This window comes from Notolepis coatsorum, assembly GCF_963971535.1.
Source record: "Notolepis coatsorum genome assembly, chromosome: 9".
NCBI lineage: Eukaryota > Metazoa > Chordata > Actinopteri > Aulopiformes > Paralepididae > Notolepis > Notolepis coatsorum.
Genome location: NC_140173.1, coordinates 150697441 through 150715782, shown reverse-complemented (window position 1 = coordinate 150715782; position 18342 = coordinate 150697441). Strand labels below are relative to the sequence as shown.

General features: G+C 46.8%; 1 protein-coding gene across 1 annotated transcript in view; it reads left to right on the top strand.

Annotated features, from left to right (window-relative positions):
* The window catches only part of chst3a (carbohydrate (chondroitin 6) sulfotransferase 3a), a 37686-nt gene extending 20859 nt beyond the window's left edge, over positions 1-16827 (top strand). Inside the window, exons 3-4 of the mRNA XM_084321552.1 lie at positions 3753-4322; positions 16058-16827. Of these exons, the coding sequence (XP_084177678.1) occupies positions 3753-4322; positions 16058-16760 (1273 nt within the window). The 3' untranslated portion in view covers positions 16761-16827. The remainder of the gene's footprint in view (positions 1-3752; positions 4323-16057) is intronic.
* Positions 16828-18342: the final 1515 nt, after the last annotated feature.

Sequence of the window (18342 nt, the reverse complement as noted above, 5' to 3'; positions counted from 1 at the left end):
GTCCAAACTAACTAACAGAGGCAATACGCTGGGAGAGTGACATCACAATCAAAACTCACCCAGCGTATGCGTAAAGGTACAGGGACAGCAACGGGAACGGGGGCAAGGGCACTACGCTGAGTGAGTGACATCACAATCAAAACTCACCCAGCGTATGCGTAAAGGTACAGGGACAGCAACGGGAACGGGGGCAAGGGCACTACGCTGAGTGAGTGACATCACAATCAAAACTCACCCAGCGTATGCGTAAAGGTACAGGGACAGCAACGGGAACGGGGGCAAGGGCACTACGCTGAGTGAGTGACATCACAATCAAAACTCACCCAGCGTATGCGTAAAGGTACAGGGACAGCAACGGGAACGGGGGCAAGGGCACTACGCTGAGTGAGTGACATCACAATCAAAACTCACCCAGCGTATGCGTAAAGGTACAGGGACAGCAACGGGGCGAGGGCATCGCCACCGGGTGGCTGGCTGTCCGAGCCGAGGAACAGAGTGCTGGAACAGCGGCGGTGACGAGGATGTCGTCCACCGGGTAGCCGCTGTCGGAGCCGAGGAACAGGGTGCTGGAACAGCGGCGGTGACGAGGATGTCGTCCACCGGGTAGCCGCTGTCGGAGCCGAGGAACAGAGTGCGCGCCACACCTTGGTGTGCGCGTCGGAACAGTGGCGGTGGCGAGGGCATCGTCCACCGGGTAGCCGCTGTTGGAGCCGAGGAACAGAGTGCGCGCCACACCTTGGTGTGCGCGTCGGAACAGTGGCGGTGGCGAGGGCATCGTCCACCGGGTAGCCGCTGTTGGAGCCGAGGAACAGAGTGCGCGCCACACCTTGGTGTGCGCGTCGGAACAGTGGCGGTGGCGAGGGCATCGTCCACCGGGTAGCCGCTGTTGGAGCCGAGGAACAGAGTGCGCGCCACACCTTGGTGTGCGCGTCGGAACAGTGGCGGTGGCGAGGGCATCGTCCACCGGGTAGCCGCTGTTGGAGCCGAGGAACAGAGTGCGCGCCACACCTTGGTGTGCGCGTCGGAACAGAGAGACGCCTCGGGGTGCGTCTGCGAGGAGGAGTGTGCCAAACTCGAAGGTCTGGAAGATGCGCGTCTGTGCGCTGGTACGGAGGAGCGTGCCAAGCTCGAAGGTCTGGAAGATGCGCGTCAGTGCGCTGGTACGGAGGAGCGTGCCAAGCTCGAAGGTCTGGAAGATGCGCGTCAGTGCGCTGGTACGGAGGAGCGTGCCAAGCTCGAAGGTTCTTGGAAGATGCGCGTTGCGCGCTGGTCTGGAGAGCGTGCCAAGCTCGAGCGTCCTTGGAAGATGCGCGTTGCGCGCTGGTCTGGAGAGCGTGCCAAGCTCGAGCGTCCTTGGAAGATGCGCGTTGCGCGCTGGTCTGGAGAGCGTGCCAAGCTCGAGCGTCCTTGGAAGATGCGCGTTGCGCGCTGAGGACTGGAGAGCGTCTGCGCTGGTCTGGATGTGCGTCAGGACGAACAGCTGCGCGGGGGTCTGTAGTGGAACGCTGGGGTGCCTCCCGTGGAAGTACAGGGAGCGCAGACCAGTCTCCCCCACAGGCAACGGCGACAGCTGGCGAAGGCTGGAGCAAACATCTCGACGCCGGAGAATGGAACAGAATAGGCAGACAGAGGATCTCCCGAAAGAGTCTAGATGTTTAGAGAAATGACTCGGCAAGTATACAACACGACCCCACGCCAAAACGAGGGGAAGCGCCCTGGTATTTAAAGCCCACAGGGGGACTAATTAGCCTGCCACCACAGGTGCGAGAGATAATAGAATATCAAACAGGTGTGGCCACTAAGGGTAAGGAACGAGAGGGTGGGGGCTAGAGAGAGTGAGTAGGGAATTCCTAACAGTAGGCTTAAAGAAGACAGAGAATAGGGAATTCCTAACAGTAGGCTTAAAGAAGACAGAGAAAAGGTAGTGAGCAGCGGGCAAAACCTCACACACTGTCATTTGTAGTGTCGGTGTAGTGCTTTTATTTATTTCCGGGCATCACGATGCCTCTAAATGTAAAAGGTAATTTTTTATGAGACAAAGATTGAGACAAAATATTTGACAAAGAAATATTTATTATTATTATAATTATTTAATTCCAAGGATGTCCGTAGAATCGACGTGAACGCAATCACCATGATTCCTCCCGAATAAAGCCCAGAAGAACACGGCGCACACCAGTATTTCCGACTTAAGACTGCTCTTCCGAGCTCGTAAATCCTGCTCTTAGCTACGAGCGAATCCCAGAGAAGGAACCATGAAAAGGTCTTAAGTGGAGCTACGATTAAATGTGCTCTTAACATTTGTCTTAAGTCCGTTGGTGAATGAGACCCAATGTGTGCAAAAAAAAATGCCCAGCTCACTCACTGAGGAGTGAGTTATTCAACAAATTACAAGGTTTTTTCACTGGGCATTTTTTTTATATCAAATATTGTATGCTCACACAAAGGTAATGTACGATGGTGACTTCACACTGCACCAGAAACAAAGGGTAGGTTGTCCTCAATCATGAAAGGTATAACACTTAATATTGACTCAAAGAATAAGCTCAGATTTGTCAAAAACACTACGTCCAGGCGAACCGTTGTCTATGTAGGCTTTCAGAATTAGAGTGTGTTCTTGGAGATGCAAGATGTACAAAATAAAGCCGGAGTATATAGCGGGGGGTAGAGCAGTCGTCTGGTAATCCGGAGGTTCCCGGTTCTATTCCCGCTCCTCCCGGGCAGCGCGTGTCGAAGTGTCCTTGAGCAAGACACTTAACCCCCTAACTGCTCCCGATGAGCAGGTCGGCACCTCGCATGGTCGCCTCCACCGTCGGTGTGTGAATGTGTGAGTGAGCGGGTAAAATGTGAGGAACAAATTGTAAAGCGCTTTGGATAAAAGCTGTAAATATATAAATGCAGCCATTTAGCCATTTCTATAGCCGCTGTAGTGCAGTACTGTATTTGATTTGAGCTAATCGACCCTCCTCCACTATCTCCCCAGGGTCTCCGATACGCTGATCCAGGGACAGATCCAGATCTAATCGACCCTCCTCCACTATCTCCTCAGGGTCTCCGATACGCTGATCCAGGGACAGATCCCGCAGCTAATCGACCCTCCACTATCTCCCCAGGGTCTCCGATACGCTGATCCAGGGACAGATCCAGATCTAATCGACCCTCCACTATCTCCCCAGGGTCTCCGATATGCTGATCCAGGGACAGATCCAGATCTAATCGACCCTCCTCCACTATCTCCCCAGGGTCTCCGATAAGCTGATCCAGGGACAGATCCAGATCTAATCGACCCTCCACTATCTCCCCAGGGTCTCCGATACGCTGATCCAGGGACAGATCCAGATCTAATCGACCCTCCTCCACTATCTCCCCAGGGTCTCCGATAAGCTGATCCAGGGACAGATCCAGATCTAATAGACCCTCCACTATCTCCCCAGGGTCTCCGATACGCTGATCCAGGGACAGATCCTGATCTAATCGACCCTCCACTATCTCCCCAGGGTCTCTGATAAACTGATCCAGGGACAGATCTCGATCTAATCGACCCTCCTCCACTATCTCCCCAGGGTCTCCGATACGCTGATCCAGGGACAGATCCAGATCTAATCGACCCTCCACTATCTCCCCAGGGTCTCTGATAAACTGATCCAGGGACAGATCCTGATCTAATCGACCATCCACTATCTCCCCAGGGTCTCCGATACGCTGATCCAGAGGCAGATCCAGATCTAATCGACCCTCCACTATCTCCCCAGGGTCTCCGATACGCTGATCCAGAGGCAGACCCCGCAGCAGACCCCGCTGACCCCGCTGGATTACGGCAACTCGTCCGTGGTCGCCCTGAGCCAGAACGGCTCGCTGGCCCTGCTCACGCTGCTGCTCTCCCGACTCACCGACACCAACCTGAGCGACTCGCGGCCCCCCTCCGACGAGCAGCAGGGGGACGAGGGGGACGACGAGAGCCGGTTCAGCTACACCGGGGGCCGCAAGCACATCCTGCTGCTGGCCACCACCCGCACGGGCTCGTCGTTCGTCGGCGAGTTCTTCAACCAGCACGGGGAGAACATGTTCTACCTGTTCGAGCCGCTGTGGCACGCGGAGCGCATGCTGACCCTGGCGTCGGGCGGCACCAACGGCTCGGTGTCGGCGGTGGCCTACCGGGACGTGCTTCAGGGGCTGCTGCTGTGCGACTTCGAGCCCCTGGAGAAGTTCATCTCGCCGCCGCCGCAGGACCACGTCACGCCGGCGCTGTTCCGCCGGGAGTCCAGCCTGTCGCTCTGCGAGGAGCCCGTCTGCACGCCGGTGGTCAGGGACGTTTTCGAGAGGTAACGTTGCTAATTCTTTATTTTTTTTATTTCTTTTTTATTTTAAAACTTTTAGGCTTATTTGTTGCCTGTCGATCCGACAAAATCCATTGAGCGGTTCTCGAGTTACATGCCGGTATTTGAGGCTTGTGCAAAGTACACGGTACACAAAATACCACTCCCGACTCAGGCTGCAGTCTGTGGCTTCCAATGATACCCCATGTGGGGATGTGTGAATCAGGGATCTAGGTGAACAACTAAATTATTTAACAGGACGCCAAATGAATTGAAGTCTATGTGAGTTTTTCTTTGTACACAGTTTACCAAAATCACTCCTAATCACTCATTTCTGAATGGATTGAATGAAATTTGGATATGTACTACATAAGGCTTCAGGCTATGGCTGCGTCTCTGGATTTGTAAGCCATACCACCTTCTGGGGGAAATACTACCTCTGGACTACTAACTACTACAGAAAAACTTGAGTAACAAGTTTTTCTACAACTCAAGTTCAGGCCTATGTAACTCTATTACGTTAGCACTAAAAGTGAATGTTTTTCTGGAATCAGAAACTTCAGAATGCCATCTTTCAAAAGAGACCAGGCTCATGCATGTGCTATAAGTATAAAATATGTTGTTTTGGTTTGCAAAAAACGTATGCAGTCCTCAAAAACGAAAACTAAAATGGCCAATTTTGGGGGCGCTTGCTAAGCGATTGCAGCATGTGTGTTGTGTGTGTGTGTGTGTGTGTGTGGGTGTGTGTGTGTGCTCATGTGTACTTGTGTGTGGAGAGTTCATATGAGTTCATAGACGTTACTGTGTGAAGTGTTTCCTCCCTTCAGTGTTTCCGATGGCGGGGTGGGTGAGGGCGCAGCTTGCTTCTGGGATTTAGGTCGGTCCTGTTCAGAGCCTGCGGCCATTTAAAGATGGCTTGTTGTGATTTAGATAAAAAAAAAAGTTATAATAATAATAATAAAAATAAGGTAAATGGTGCATTTATATAACAGCGCTTTAGAATTTGTTCCTCACATTTTCCGCCGTTCATTCAGACACTCACACACCGATGGTGGGAGGCGACCATGCAAGGTGCCGACCTGCTCATCGGGAGCAGTTAGGGGTTAAAGTGCCTTGCTCAAGGACACATCGACACGCTGCCCATGTCTAGCTCTCTTTGCCAGCAGTGGCACCAATGAATATATATATTAAGGCCGGGCCGTTAACACTGTTACCGGGCTAAGTTAACTCTTATCGCGCGATAAAAGAATTACCGCCGTTAATCTATTCTCATAGTTGGGTCTGGGATAGGGTTGCCACCCGTCACCCGTAAAATACGGAATCGTCCCGTAATTGGAAACTAAAAGACGTGTTCCGTATTGAACTGATACGGGACGCACTTTGTCCCGTATTTTAAGGTCGGGGAATCAATATGAAAGACAGGGCGATGATGTGCTGTAGTGGTGGGGGGGGGGAAATCTATACGTAGTAGTATCGCGATACTTTGCGTGGCGATACTGTATCGATACATGGACGCCAAGTATCGATATTTAATTATTAATAAAAAAATTTATTATTAAAATTTTTAATTTACATTTTTTTGTATAAGGAAGTTGCATTGTTCATTTCAATACCTGTAATAGTACAGTAGTCCACACACACACACACATGTGCATTCAGTTAAGTTGGAATATGACTGTAATACAAACAGCTCAGTTTGTCAGGTACATGCAACACAGATTACAGTGTTGACATCTGTCTGCTTGAGAAAATACCATGTTCTGCAATTAGTCTATTTGCCATCCCATAGAGCCCCATTGTGAACCCGGAAATTTCGGAACCACCAAAGTTTTATGATGGATATGGATAGTACGGATCCCCAGCACTCAGAAACTGCCGGATGCTAAGTTGTACATGTTGGGCAACTTTTCTTATTTGCATAATTAGCACACATTTGCATAATCACCTAAATGGCCAAATCTCAGAAACTACTTGATCAATTTCAACAATGTTGGAGTTGTTTTGGGGGTTATTCGGGATACTGAATCCAGTTATGATACTTAAGAGAAGAAAAAATATCAAAATTGCTATATTTACTGGAATTTACCAATTTTTTTTTGCCATTTTTTATGAATTTTCTGTTTATAAATGTTTCAGAAGATGCAGAATTTATAGATAATTTTCATGGAATGTTCAATTGTAAACAGAATGATAATAATAATAACTTTAATTTGTAGAGCGCCTAATAGACCACTACACTTCCGCGTTACATTGAAATCGGGGACGAGATTGCGGGGGGAGCAAATTAATGAATGTGGATGAGAGCCGTGATGTAAGTGGTTGCATTCCTAATCGATAAATTCTAAACTAAACTAAATCGGCAGAGAAAAAGCATTAAGCACCTATTCCCCATGCACATGCGCAGATTGCCCACGGATTGTGACGCCACGCACACCCGCCCTGGACTGTTCCATCAGAGGGGGGAGCTTCGTGGCCAGTGTCCTTTCAGCCGAACAGGATAATGAAACAATGATCCCACTAAATGGCCAGACGTGTCTTATGGCGACATCTACAATTACCTCATTGAGTCTCCAGGTAGACTAATGTTTATATTTAAAGGCCAACTTGAAGCTAACCACTATTTGTAAAAGCCACAACCACGTTACCATAATAATAATGTAAATCATTGTGTCGTTGTACATATTGTGTATATAACGTTAGTAGCTAAGTTAGCTAACGTAGCTTAGCTTAGCTTGGTAGCCAGTAGGGCTGTCCCCGACTAAGGATTTGGATGGTCGACTAGGATTGGCCAAAATTTGCCATTAGTCGACTATTGGTCGACTTAAAAAAAGAAAAAGTATAATATAAAAAAAAAAAAAAAAATCTTATTTGTTATCATTCCATTTGGGCTGTGGGGGGTGCTTAATGTCTGAAGGAGTTGACTGAAGGCTTCTTGTCCTCTGCAAAAGCATGCAATTGGTCCACTGATGGATACATCTTGATATTTGTCTAGTCTAGTGTGTTCATTAGATGGGTGAAATCCTCTTTCAGTGCCTCTGTGCCTGTTTTCTTAGGCAGTTAGCCTCTGGTATGCGTGCCATTAGCATTAGCCACGCTTCTAGGCCTCTTTTCTTTTGGAAAGAATGATAAAAAAAAAAAAATATATATTAATACGTTTTTTTTAAATTTATTTATTTTTATTATATTCGACTAATGTCCCGTTTAGACGGAAACGCTAGCAGGTGAATCCGCAAAAATATTTTTTCAGATGTGCCTTTCGTTTATACGGAAACGGTATACGGATACGGCGTTTTTACGGGGTGAAACCGTAAAAAAGTGAGACCACCTTCCAGGGTGGAATTCCTAGAAACGGTAAACCTTTGCGCTCTCGTCTAAACTGTCAAACTGCATAAAACGATGACGAAAGGGTCGTCAAGGCTCTCGTCGCGCCTACTGCTTACATCACAGGCATGCGCCAGTAGCCTAGAAGCGTAAACAAAGCATGTCTGATTCTATCCATGGCGATCACCTGAAGGCTACATTGGCAGTACTTTTAAATACACAAGAATCTGTCCCGTGGCTATCACAACTATTATGACTGGACCCACTGTCTGTGAGTGACTCTGCTTTGGTCCAATCACATTCCCCACCCACACTCTGCGAATCAGAGGCAGAGTAGGGCGGGTCTTCACAGCACGTCATGTGACATATGCGCCAATCGTGTGACAGCGGGGCTCCGTTGTCTCGAGTTGTTACAGCCTCGTCTGCACGGAGAATTCCACCCCAAAACGCTTGTCTAAACGCAAAATTAAAAGTGAAACCGCAAGACGACTTTTGCGGTTTCTGTTCAGACTTCCATCCCAAAACGCTCGTCTAAACGTAGCCTAAGAGGTTGGCCAGTCGACTACGGCTCCTTTCGACCGATTAGTCGACTAATCGATTAATAGGGGTCAGCCCTAGTAGCCAGCATTCTCGAAACTCCTAACAATGCCCGATTTAAAATGGTTCTCTCCTCTTTGTATACCTTTGTCCTCACAAGTATTCTGCCAGGGAATTTATGGACACGACAATAGTAGTAGTTATAAGGTGTTTGAGCTTGTAACGTTAACGTTAGTTAGTTAATAGCTATCGTGGTAGCCCTGTTTCGTGACTGATGCACCGAGGGGCTGCTATCGTATCAACATGCCGCGACGTGTAGCTTGCTAGCCGGCATGATGCGTGTGCAGTGCTTTGCCCCACAGGTCTGAGAAGAGGACCTGCACATTTTACTCGTTCCCCAAACTCCTCTACATGCCCCGATCTAAAATGGTTCACGACAGTAGACATAATGCTAACGTTAGCGGGGTAACGTTAGTCAGAGCCATATAGCCAGTAGTACTATGACCCGGACGGCCGGGCATAAGGCATAAGTTGCCTGAAGTGACGTCACGGCCCTGCTAGCGTCTGATAAGCGTTTTCATTTGATCCGTGCGTGTTATTCGTGCGTGGACCTTTTTAACCCTTTCTGAGTGGCATTTCCGGCGTCAAATGGAAAAAAATAAATAATGAAATTAGATACCAATGATGTAAACTACCCATAATTGAAGAGTAGGGTTTAACCTGCAAGTTGGCCTTTAAGTGCAGTGGTCTGTAGCCACTCACACTACCACCGAAGCTCCCCCCTCTGATGGAACAGTCCAGGGCGGGTGTGCGTGGCGTCACAATCCGTGGGCAATCTGCGCATGTGCATGGGGAATAGGTGCTTAAAAATTGGCTTTTTCTCTGCCGATCTAGTTCTGATCGATTAGGAATGGGTCGTGCCGTGTTCAGGAGATTCAGGCCCATACAAGTCTATTGGATCATGTCTCCAGCACCCCCACAGCCGTAGCTGCAATCACTTACATCACGGCTCTCATCCACATTCATTCATTTGCTCCCCCCGCTATCTCCCTGATTTCAGAATCCCGGAAGACTATTGTTGATGAGTTGTTATGAAGAGCTGGCTACAATCCAGGAACAAAGAGATACAATGGTGCACTATCCATATCTTCCTCATTCCTGGTTGTGTCTGTGTGCAATCTCTCCCCAAACAGTTTCAAATGTTCTCGAGGTCATGTCCTACAAAGTATCTTCTATACAGTCTGCCCCATTGTTCTGACCAGGATTATTATGTTCCTTTTGGCCTCCTTGCTGACGTGAACGAGAAACCCATCTATAGGCCTAGGTATCAAATTCTTGGTTTGCAATGGTTTTGCACCTTGTGGGTAAATAAAAACCCAGTTTTCATCTACAACTGCTGTTTCCTCATTGTCTCACTGCTTGGTCCCTAACAAGGAGAAATGGGCATTCTAAACACTCTGTGCAAGGCCTCTATTAGGCGGTAAATTGTTCTTTGTTTTCACAATGTGTGCCCTCTATCGTATCGAGATACATATTCCATGTGTATGGAATAACACTCACCTTTAACATTCACTTTAAACACTTTTTAACACTACACCATATTGTATCTATTTATTAGTAAAAGATTTGCACTACCTCTCTAACTCATCTTTGCATTTGTTTGCATTGTGTACTTGTACTAGTTTGTATATTTTGTATAGTGTTTGGTCTTTATTTTTTTAACTTTTTTACTGTCTGAAGCACAATCTCAGGGGGCTCATACAGAACCAAGCATTTCACTGTAATGCACATGTAGGCCTACCTTATATGTGACAAATAAGCTGGTCAGGAAGGCCAGTAACATGGTGGGAGTGGAGCTAGACTCTTCCTCTGTCCGAGAGGAAGAGCCTTGCTAAGCTCCACGCCATCATGGACAACCCCTCCCACACGCTATACACTTGGCTGATAGAAGGAGCATGTTCAGTGTTAGAAGACTCCCTAGATGCAACACTGAACGGCACAGGAAGTCCTTAATTCCAACAACCATGAGAGTATACAACGCATCACTGTGCCTCACTGCCTCACCACAGAGTGACAGTACAAACTCTGGTAATCTTCCTGGACTTTTGACTTCTTATTTGTACATATACACTTAAAAAAGATTATTAAAAAAATTCTACATTTATTACTGTAAATTTTACTGTATATTTTGGCTGTATATTTTAGAATGTATATCCCGGACTGTATTTTTATTGTTATTTGTGATTTTTGACTACCTAAACTTTACGCAACATAGGGGAGGAGCAAACATAGCTTGCATAGCAGCCTTCTAAACTCTAATTTGAAAATTACCTTGAAGAAAAAGTTTTCTGCCAGTGAAGTTTTGTCACAGATATTTGACAATGAAAGTGACATAGGAGAGAATGTGTCTGAGACCCTGATTATGAGGCGTCCTCCTCTGATGAGAATGAGACCCTTAGTGCAGATGCTCCTGTTGTCTCTCAACCACAAGCAGACACGTTACTTTCCAAAAAAGGAAAGTTATCATGGGCCCACTCCCCACTTGAACAACATAATATATATTATGTATGTATAATTGGGTGGGTGGGGGGGAGTAGGGGTAATGTTTTATTTAAATGGTTATTTAGGTAATCAACAAAGTAACATGAAGCACCTGAAACATACATTTGGGTAACACTTTTGATTATGATCATTTTCTGGAGGTTTAAACTGCTGGGGTCAAAATGTCCCCAAGGATAAAGAGTGTAAAGTCAATTTGAGGATAACAGGAGGGTTAACAAAACCATTTCAAATAAGTTTAGCCCTGCTAGATAGAGGTAGCAAATAACTCTAAGGATGGCAATAATAATAATAAACGTTATTTGTACAAATTCCATACAAGAATTGCAGCCCAAAGTGCTTCACAGCAGAAAATACACTAGAATACATCAAATGAGCATAAAATAGAAAATAAAAATACAAGATGATAGAAGTAGATGATCGTAGTGTTCTTGGGGGCATGTAGTTGACAAGAAAATTGCCAATATAGCTTGGTCTGGTTCCATTTAGGGCTTTGTACATAAGGAGGAGGACCTTCAAATCAATTCTAAATGTTACCGGAAGCCAGTGTAATAGCCTAGCTGAGAGTTGAATAAGCTGAAGTATTTTCTTCAGTCGGCTTGGAATAAAGGCATGGATCCGTTTTTCAGCATCCTTTTGATTTATAAATGGTTGTTGTACTTTAGCTTTGTTTCTAAGGTGGAAGAATTATGTTTTTGTCACCTTGTTAATGTGGGACTTAAAGCTTACAGTAGACCTGAGTCTATGATAACCAAGACTTGTAAGTGTGACGGATCATACTGGTCTGCGTTGTGTTTGATGTTAAATGAGAATGTCCCGAGGGGGAGTCGAACAGGGGGCTCCCGCGTCCGCGGGCGACGACACAGGCCGCTGCACTAAGAAGTGAATTCACTCCTAACTACCGTACCTATGCGTCTGTTAACCCTGTTATGGGGAAGTGAGTTTAATTTACCAGCCTGCACTGCCACAGTCACTCGTCAACACACCTGTTTCCGTGACTGTGGACATACCCACGGGCTTCCCCGTTACATAAGCAAGGAGTAAGTTTCCCCATAATATTATTCAGCAGAATTTCTCTTGAAATAGAAATTTGATAAATTCCAGTAAATATTGTAATTCCGAAACTCTTGAGTATCATAAATGGATTCAGCATCCCGAATAACCCCCAAAACCACTCCAACATTGTTGAAATTGATCAAGTAGTTTCCGAGATTTGTCCATTTAGGTGATTATGCAAATGTAGCTAATTATGCAAATAAAAAAAGTTGCCCAACATGTACAACTTAGCATCCGGCAGTTTCTAAGTGCTGGTGACCCATACTATCCATATCTATCATAAAAGTTTGGTGGTTCCAAAATCTCCGGGTTCATTGTGTTGTCAAATAGACTAAATACAAATGATTGAAGTGAGATGAACAGACTGAACTTTATTTTATTAGATAAAACATGTTGACAAAGTTTTACTTTGCAGTTGAAAAAAGGTAATAAATTAAATTTGTTTAAAAAAATTTTTTTATCGCAATACTCAGCGTATCGCGGTATATTTAGTATCGCGATACTATCGTATCGTGCCGCAAGTATCGCGATAGTATTGTATCGTGAGGTCTCTGGCGATTCCCACCCCTAATGTGCTGTCCTGTCTCTCCGCTGTGTGACTGGGGATGTGAGAGCTCCGCTGTCCGCAAGTCAGTCAGTGTTGCCAGTATAGTGAGAGAAATGAGCCAGCCGACCTACAAAAACAAGCCAAAAAAGTTGCGGAAAATAAACAGACTTGGCAACTCTGGTATGATGGGAGTGCGCTCAGCAGCTCACGACCAATGAGAATTAGCGCTTTCACGTTAAGATACGTTCTGTGCCGTTGTGCCAATCCTCTGTCTGTGCGCTGCCATGGTTGCTGTTTGAAATGTCTACAGCAGACACTCCACCGCGTGACTGACGTCAGACAGCATGCCTCAGGAGAACAACATTCCCGAAATATAAGAACTCAAAGGACCCAGGCACAGGTGTCACAGTTCTTCATGACTGAAACATCTCCTGAGATTGATTCGGTATAGGATATTACATATTACTTATTTATCTGGTTGTGTTTTTAACTAGATGTCAGTATTTCTATTTACCTGCCCTGGCAGCCAGGAGCCTACATATTGGCTGCTGATGTGGGCATAGTCTAGGCTATTTCAGTTGACTAATATGGTTGATTGTTCATTAATGTTGACTTTTTAAAGTCTAATAAATAAACATGTATTTATATTAATCAATATAATTAAATAGTGTGCCCATTTAAACTCTTATGTTGTTATGCTCATCTGTCCTATGTGTTTTAGGGGTTTGGGGGGCTAGCTCTTTTTAATATAAATGTCATAGATTGTTTTATTTAGATTTCATAGATTTCTATGCATTTCAGGAGTTTAAAATAATTAAATAACATAACCCTAACCCTAACCCTAAAACTGAAATAAAGTAAAAAGAAAAAATAGTTACAAAATCCGCCCATTTGCGCCCAAAAACCACCCCAAAACTGCCTTCGGCAGACTTCAAATGAGCCATTTTAATCTAGATTAATCTAGATTAACTCCAGGATTGCAGATAGATTAATATATATAATATATATACTGTATATATGTATCACTGATTCTTGAGATTCAGGACAACATTTGTTTTTAATCGCTCCAATCATTTTATACTTGATGAATTTGAAAGGAACAGGTTTCTGTCATTCATACTTTTTTACAAAATGCACGGTTTTCCTTCTCTACACTTCAGCTATTTAGGTTTTCTTCAGTTTCTAGCTAGTTTCTGTAAACTCTAACTAAAATGCACACGTTTATTCCATCATTCTTTTTTTTAATACTATATTATTGGCTTTAAAAAAAAATTATCACATCAGAGTATAATCATAATATAATCATTTATAAAATACAAAACAAGTATTCAATGACAGCTCACTTAATGTTCTTTTCCAGATATGTTCAAGATAAAACACAATAACACAGACGGAACACACATGTACAGACATACAGATAGAAAAAAATCTAAAAAGAAATACAAAATAAAAAACTTGCTCTCACAAATCATGCTCTCTTCCCCAAATCCCTCCTTCCTTCGTTTTTTTCTTATGCCACAATTCATAACTACTCTTGCCATTATGTCATATCACCACTATTGTTTATTTAAGATATCAGAAAACATAAAACCTTCCAGCCCATGTATGGTGTTGTTGATATCACCACAAGTACAGACGGGTCCTCAGGGATATCTTCTGACCAGGTTATTCACAGAGGGGGACAACAGAGTCTTTGATAGAGTTTACGGAAACTTAAATGGGCAAAACTCCCACCGGGACTGATGGCCAACTTCTACCACTGAGCAGTAGAGAGTGTGCTCACTTAGGGACTACTGGTGTGGTTCTCCAGCTGCACCAGGCCAGAGAAGGAGGCCCTCCACAGAGTGGTCAAGGCTGCGAGGAGGATCACTGGAGCTAGCCTCCCAGATATCTCCACACAGTCTTCACCTCCCGCGGCCTACGTCGTGTGAATAACATTCTACATTTACATTTACATTTAGTCATTTAGCTGACGCTTTTATCCAAAGCGACTTACAAGTTCTGTGCGACAAGACAGCAAGAAGGGTATAACTCTATCAGCTGAGTAACAATGTTCATCAAAGTGTTGCGTGTTACAGTGTAGGTTAGTTTATTAGGACAAGTGCATGACATTAAGGTTAGTTAGGGGTTAGATTTTTTTTTTTTTTTTTTTTTTTTTTATCATTTCAGATAATGGTTGAAGAAGTGAGTCTTTAGTCGACGGCGAAAGATTGGACGGGATTCGGCTGTCCTAACTGGGATGGGTAGTTCATTCCACCATTGTGGGGCAAGGACTGAGAATAGGCGGCTTCTCTTTGATGACCCTCCGGGAGCTTGGATAGGAGTAGATCTGAGGCGGCCAGAAGACGCAGAGCGTAGGGGTCTTGAGGGTGTGTAGTTAGAGACCATTGACCGGAGGTAGGCGGGAGCGGTTCCCTTTGCCGCACGGTATGCTAGGTCGAGGGCCTTGAAGCGGATACGTGCAGCAATGGGGAGCCAGTGCAGGTCCCTAAGAAGTGGGGTGACATGGGCTGACTTCGGTAGGTTTGAGATCAGGCGGGCCGCTGCATTTTGAATGAGTTGAAGAGGCTTGGTGGCAGTGGCCGGGAGGCCAGCTAGCAGTGCGTTGCAGTAGTCGAGGCGGGAGATGACTGTTGATTGGACGAGGAGTTGGGTGGCTTCTTTTGTCAGGAAGGGGCGTATCCTTCTGACGTTGCTCAGGAGGAATCTGCAGGTTCTGGTTGTCGCTGCGATGTGAGCAGAGAAGTTCAACTGGTCGTCGAGGACAACACCAAGGTTCTTGGCGGTCGGCGACGCAGTCACAGCTGCATTCTCGACTGTGATGGAGAGGTCGGTCAGGGGGGAGGATTTGGCCGGCAGGTGGAGCAATTCTGTTTTGCTTAGGTTCAGTTTGAGGTGGTTGGTCGTCATCCAGGCGGAGATGTCGGACAGACAGGCCGAGATCCGCTCAGAGACGTGGATATCTGAGGGAGGGAAGGAGAGGAAGAGTTGAGTATCATCGGCATAACAATGATATGAGAAGCCATGAGATGTGATAATGTTACCCAGTGATTTAGTGTAGAGGGAGAAGAGAAGGGGTCCTAGGACCGAGCCCTGGGGGACACCACTAGTACCACCCAGCACACCATCTCTTCCAACTGCTGCCCTCTGGTCGAAGGTACAGATCCATCCAGTCCGGAACTAGCAGACTGACCAACAGCCTCTATCCACGGGGCTGTCAGGCTGCTCAACGATCAACGTCGCCTCACAGCTAGAAGGTTGTTGTGGGTTCGATTCCCGCTTGGGGACCAGGTTTCCCCGATACAAGGTTTCCCAGGTGTGGTATCTCCCGGGCCTTTCTGTGTGGAGTTTGCATGTTCTCCCTCCGTGCTCGCAAGGGTTTCCCCCCCTGATAAGAGAAACCCAATGGAAAAACATGCACAACAGATCGCTGACGCTGACGCGTCCCTGACGAAGACGGACAGGAGCACTCGTCTGCTCGCGGCTGCCCTTGGGGGGGGGGGGAAGGGCGACGGGATGGGAGGTGCAGAGAGACATTTCGTCAGCGACTCAGTGCATGTGTGTGTGTTAATCTGATGACAAATAAAGACTTCTACTTATAGAGTTGGGAAAACCTGACTCTATATCTATATTAACTGTAACCCCCCCCCCCCCCCCTTGTGTCCAGGTAGCACTTTAACTGTACCCCCCCCCCCCCCCCCCCCCCCCCCTGTGCCCACAGGTACCACTGCAAGGCGCGGCGCTGCGGCCCCCTCAACCTGACGCTGGCCGCCGAGACCTGCCTCTCCAAGGACCACCGGGCCATCAAGACGGTGCGCGTGCGTCAGCTGGACTCGCTGCGCCCGCTGGCGGAGGACCCGCGCCTGGACCTGCGGGTGATCCAGCTGGTGCGCGACCCGCGCGCCATCCTGGCCTCGCGCATGGTGGCCTTCTCCTCCAAGTACCAGACGTGGAAGACGTGGGCGCGCGACGGCGAGGTGCCCGAGGACGACGACGAGGTGCGCCGGCTGCGGGGCAACTGCGACAACATCCGCGCGTCCGCCGAGGCGGGCCTGGGGCGGCCGGCGTGGCTCCGGCGGCGCTACATGCTGGTGCGCTACGAGGACGTGGCGCGCGACCCCATGCGGGCGGCGGCGGAGATGTACCGCTTCGCGGGCATACCGTTCAGCGAGCGGGCGCGCGAGTGGATCCTGAGGAACACGCAGACCACGCGGGGCGCCAGCGGGGTGTACTCCACGCAGAAGAACTCGTCGGAGCAGGCGGAGAAGTGGCGCGGCAGCATGCCCTTCAAGCTGGCGCAGGTGGTGCAGCGGGTGTGCGGGCCCACCATGACGCTGTTCGGGTACAAGTTCGCCGACAGCGAGGAGACGCTGCTCAACCGCTCCGTCAGCCTGCTGGAGGAGAAGCTGTTCCGCTTCTCGTAACGCGGACCGAGTCGTTTGCGGGTCGTTTTTTTTTTGCGCTCGCGGGACGGAGATGGGATTCTTTTTTTTGCCATAAGGTGCCATTCGCTGCGGCGCTGCACGGACCAACGCTGATGGTGCGGACGAGGGGAGGCGGGAGCTTGTGTCGCCGCCTTTTCTGTGGCGATGGGAGAACGGTCCGTAAAAAATGCTCTCGTGCATCGAGGAGGAACCTTAATTATTTTCAGGAAATATGAGGGAGGATTGACGACGCCGTTATAAATTATGCATCTGAAAATTTTTATATACCCCAACTTCTTCTCACTTGAAAAACATATTTATTTGCAGGCAAATTGTGTTTACCAAAATGGCTGACGTCGAAGACCTTCATGCCATAGTAGTCTATATTCCATGAAAGGGAGGAACGCAAGATGGCAAGGCCGTCTTTTTTACGGACGATTTTGATGTCATTTCACTATATAAGATTTTATGGCTAGTCCCCCGTATTCGAATTTCAGGGCTAAAACCGTAATACCTTGACAGTGACATTGGTAGTTGTTGTGTGTTCTGTGTGTGCGTGTGTGTGTGTGTGCGTGCATGCGTGTGTGTATGTGTGTTTTTACAGCTCTTGGAGTTAAAGGTGCTATGTGTAATATCCAATCATTTGGAATGAGGACCATGTACACTCAACCACCGTGTACAAGTAATGCGGAATAAACACGATAAAAAAAAAGTGAGAGAAATGGCATTCAGACACTTAGATTAAGTGATGTGCTTTAGAGTGCAATTCCCTGCTTTTGCCGACAAGCGAGAATACAGCGGCCTGTTGTGGCGAAATACGGAGGGAAGTACTGTACCAGCGAAAAGGTCAACATGGCTGTTTCTCAGGGGGTCGCTGTGGGCTCAGTTTTACAGCTAGAAGATAGAGGCGTCAGTGGACAGAAGACGCCTTGAGGATTTTGTCTGTGCCGCTTTATACTAGGGATGTCCGATATTATCGGCCGATATTGGCATTGAAATGTGATATCGGAAAATATCGGTATCGGTTTTCAAAAAATCTATTTATAATAATTTTTTTTTTTACATTTCTATAACCTTTATTTACCCAGGCAAGCAAGTAAGAACAAATTCTGATTTTATTTATTTTCAAAAGTATGCATAATGTTGTGTTAATTCCACAACAAGACATATGTAATGTTAATTACCTGAAATTATTCCGTTTTTTGGCGGCGGGGGGGGGGAAACCCTGCATATATCGGTATCGGTTGATATCGGTTGATATCGGTATCGGAAATTAAGAGTTGGACAATATCGGTATATCGGTATCGGTAAAAAAGCCAATATCGAGCATCCCTACTTTATACTCTTATCGACAAAATGACGAAATTGCGCTGAAAGCACATCATTTAATATTCACGGTGAAGATCAAAGTCAATGTTTTTTTTTTTTTTTTTTTTTTTTTTAGATTTTTATTAGTTTTATTGGACAAGTCCGGCAGAGAGGAAGGATGGGAGAGAGATACTGGGGAAGACATTCGGCAAAGAGTCGAACCCGGGACGGCCGCCGCGTTGCACCACAGTGCGTTACGTGGTGCGCCACCCTG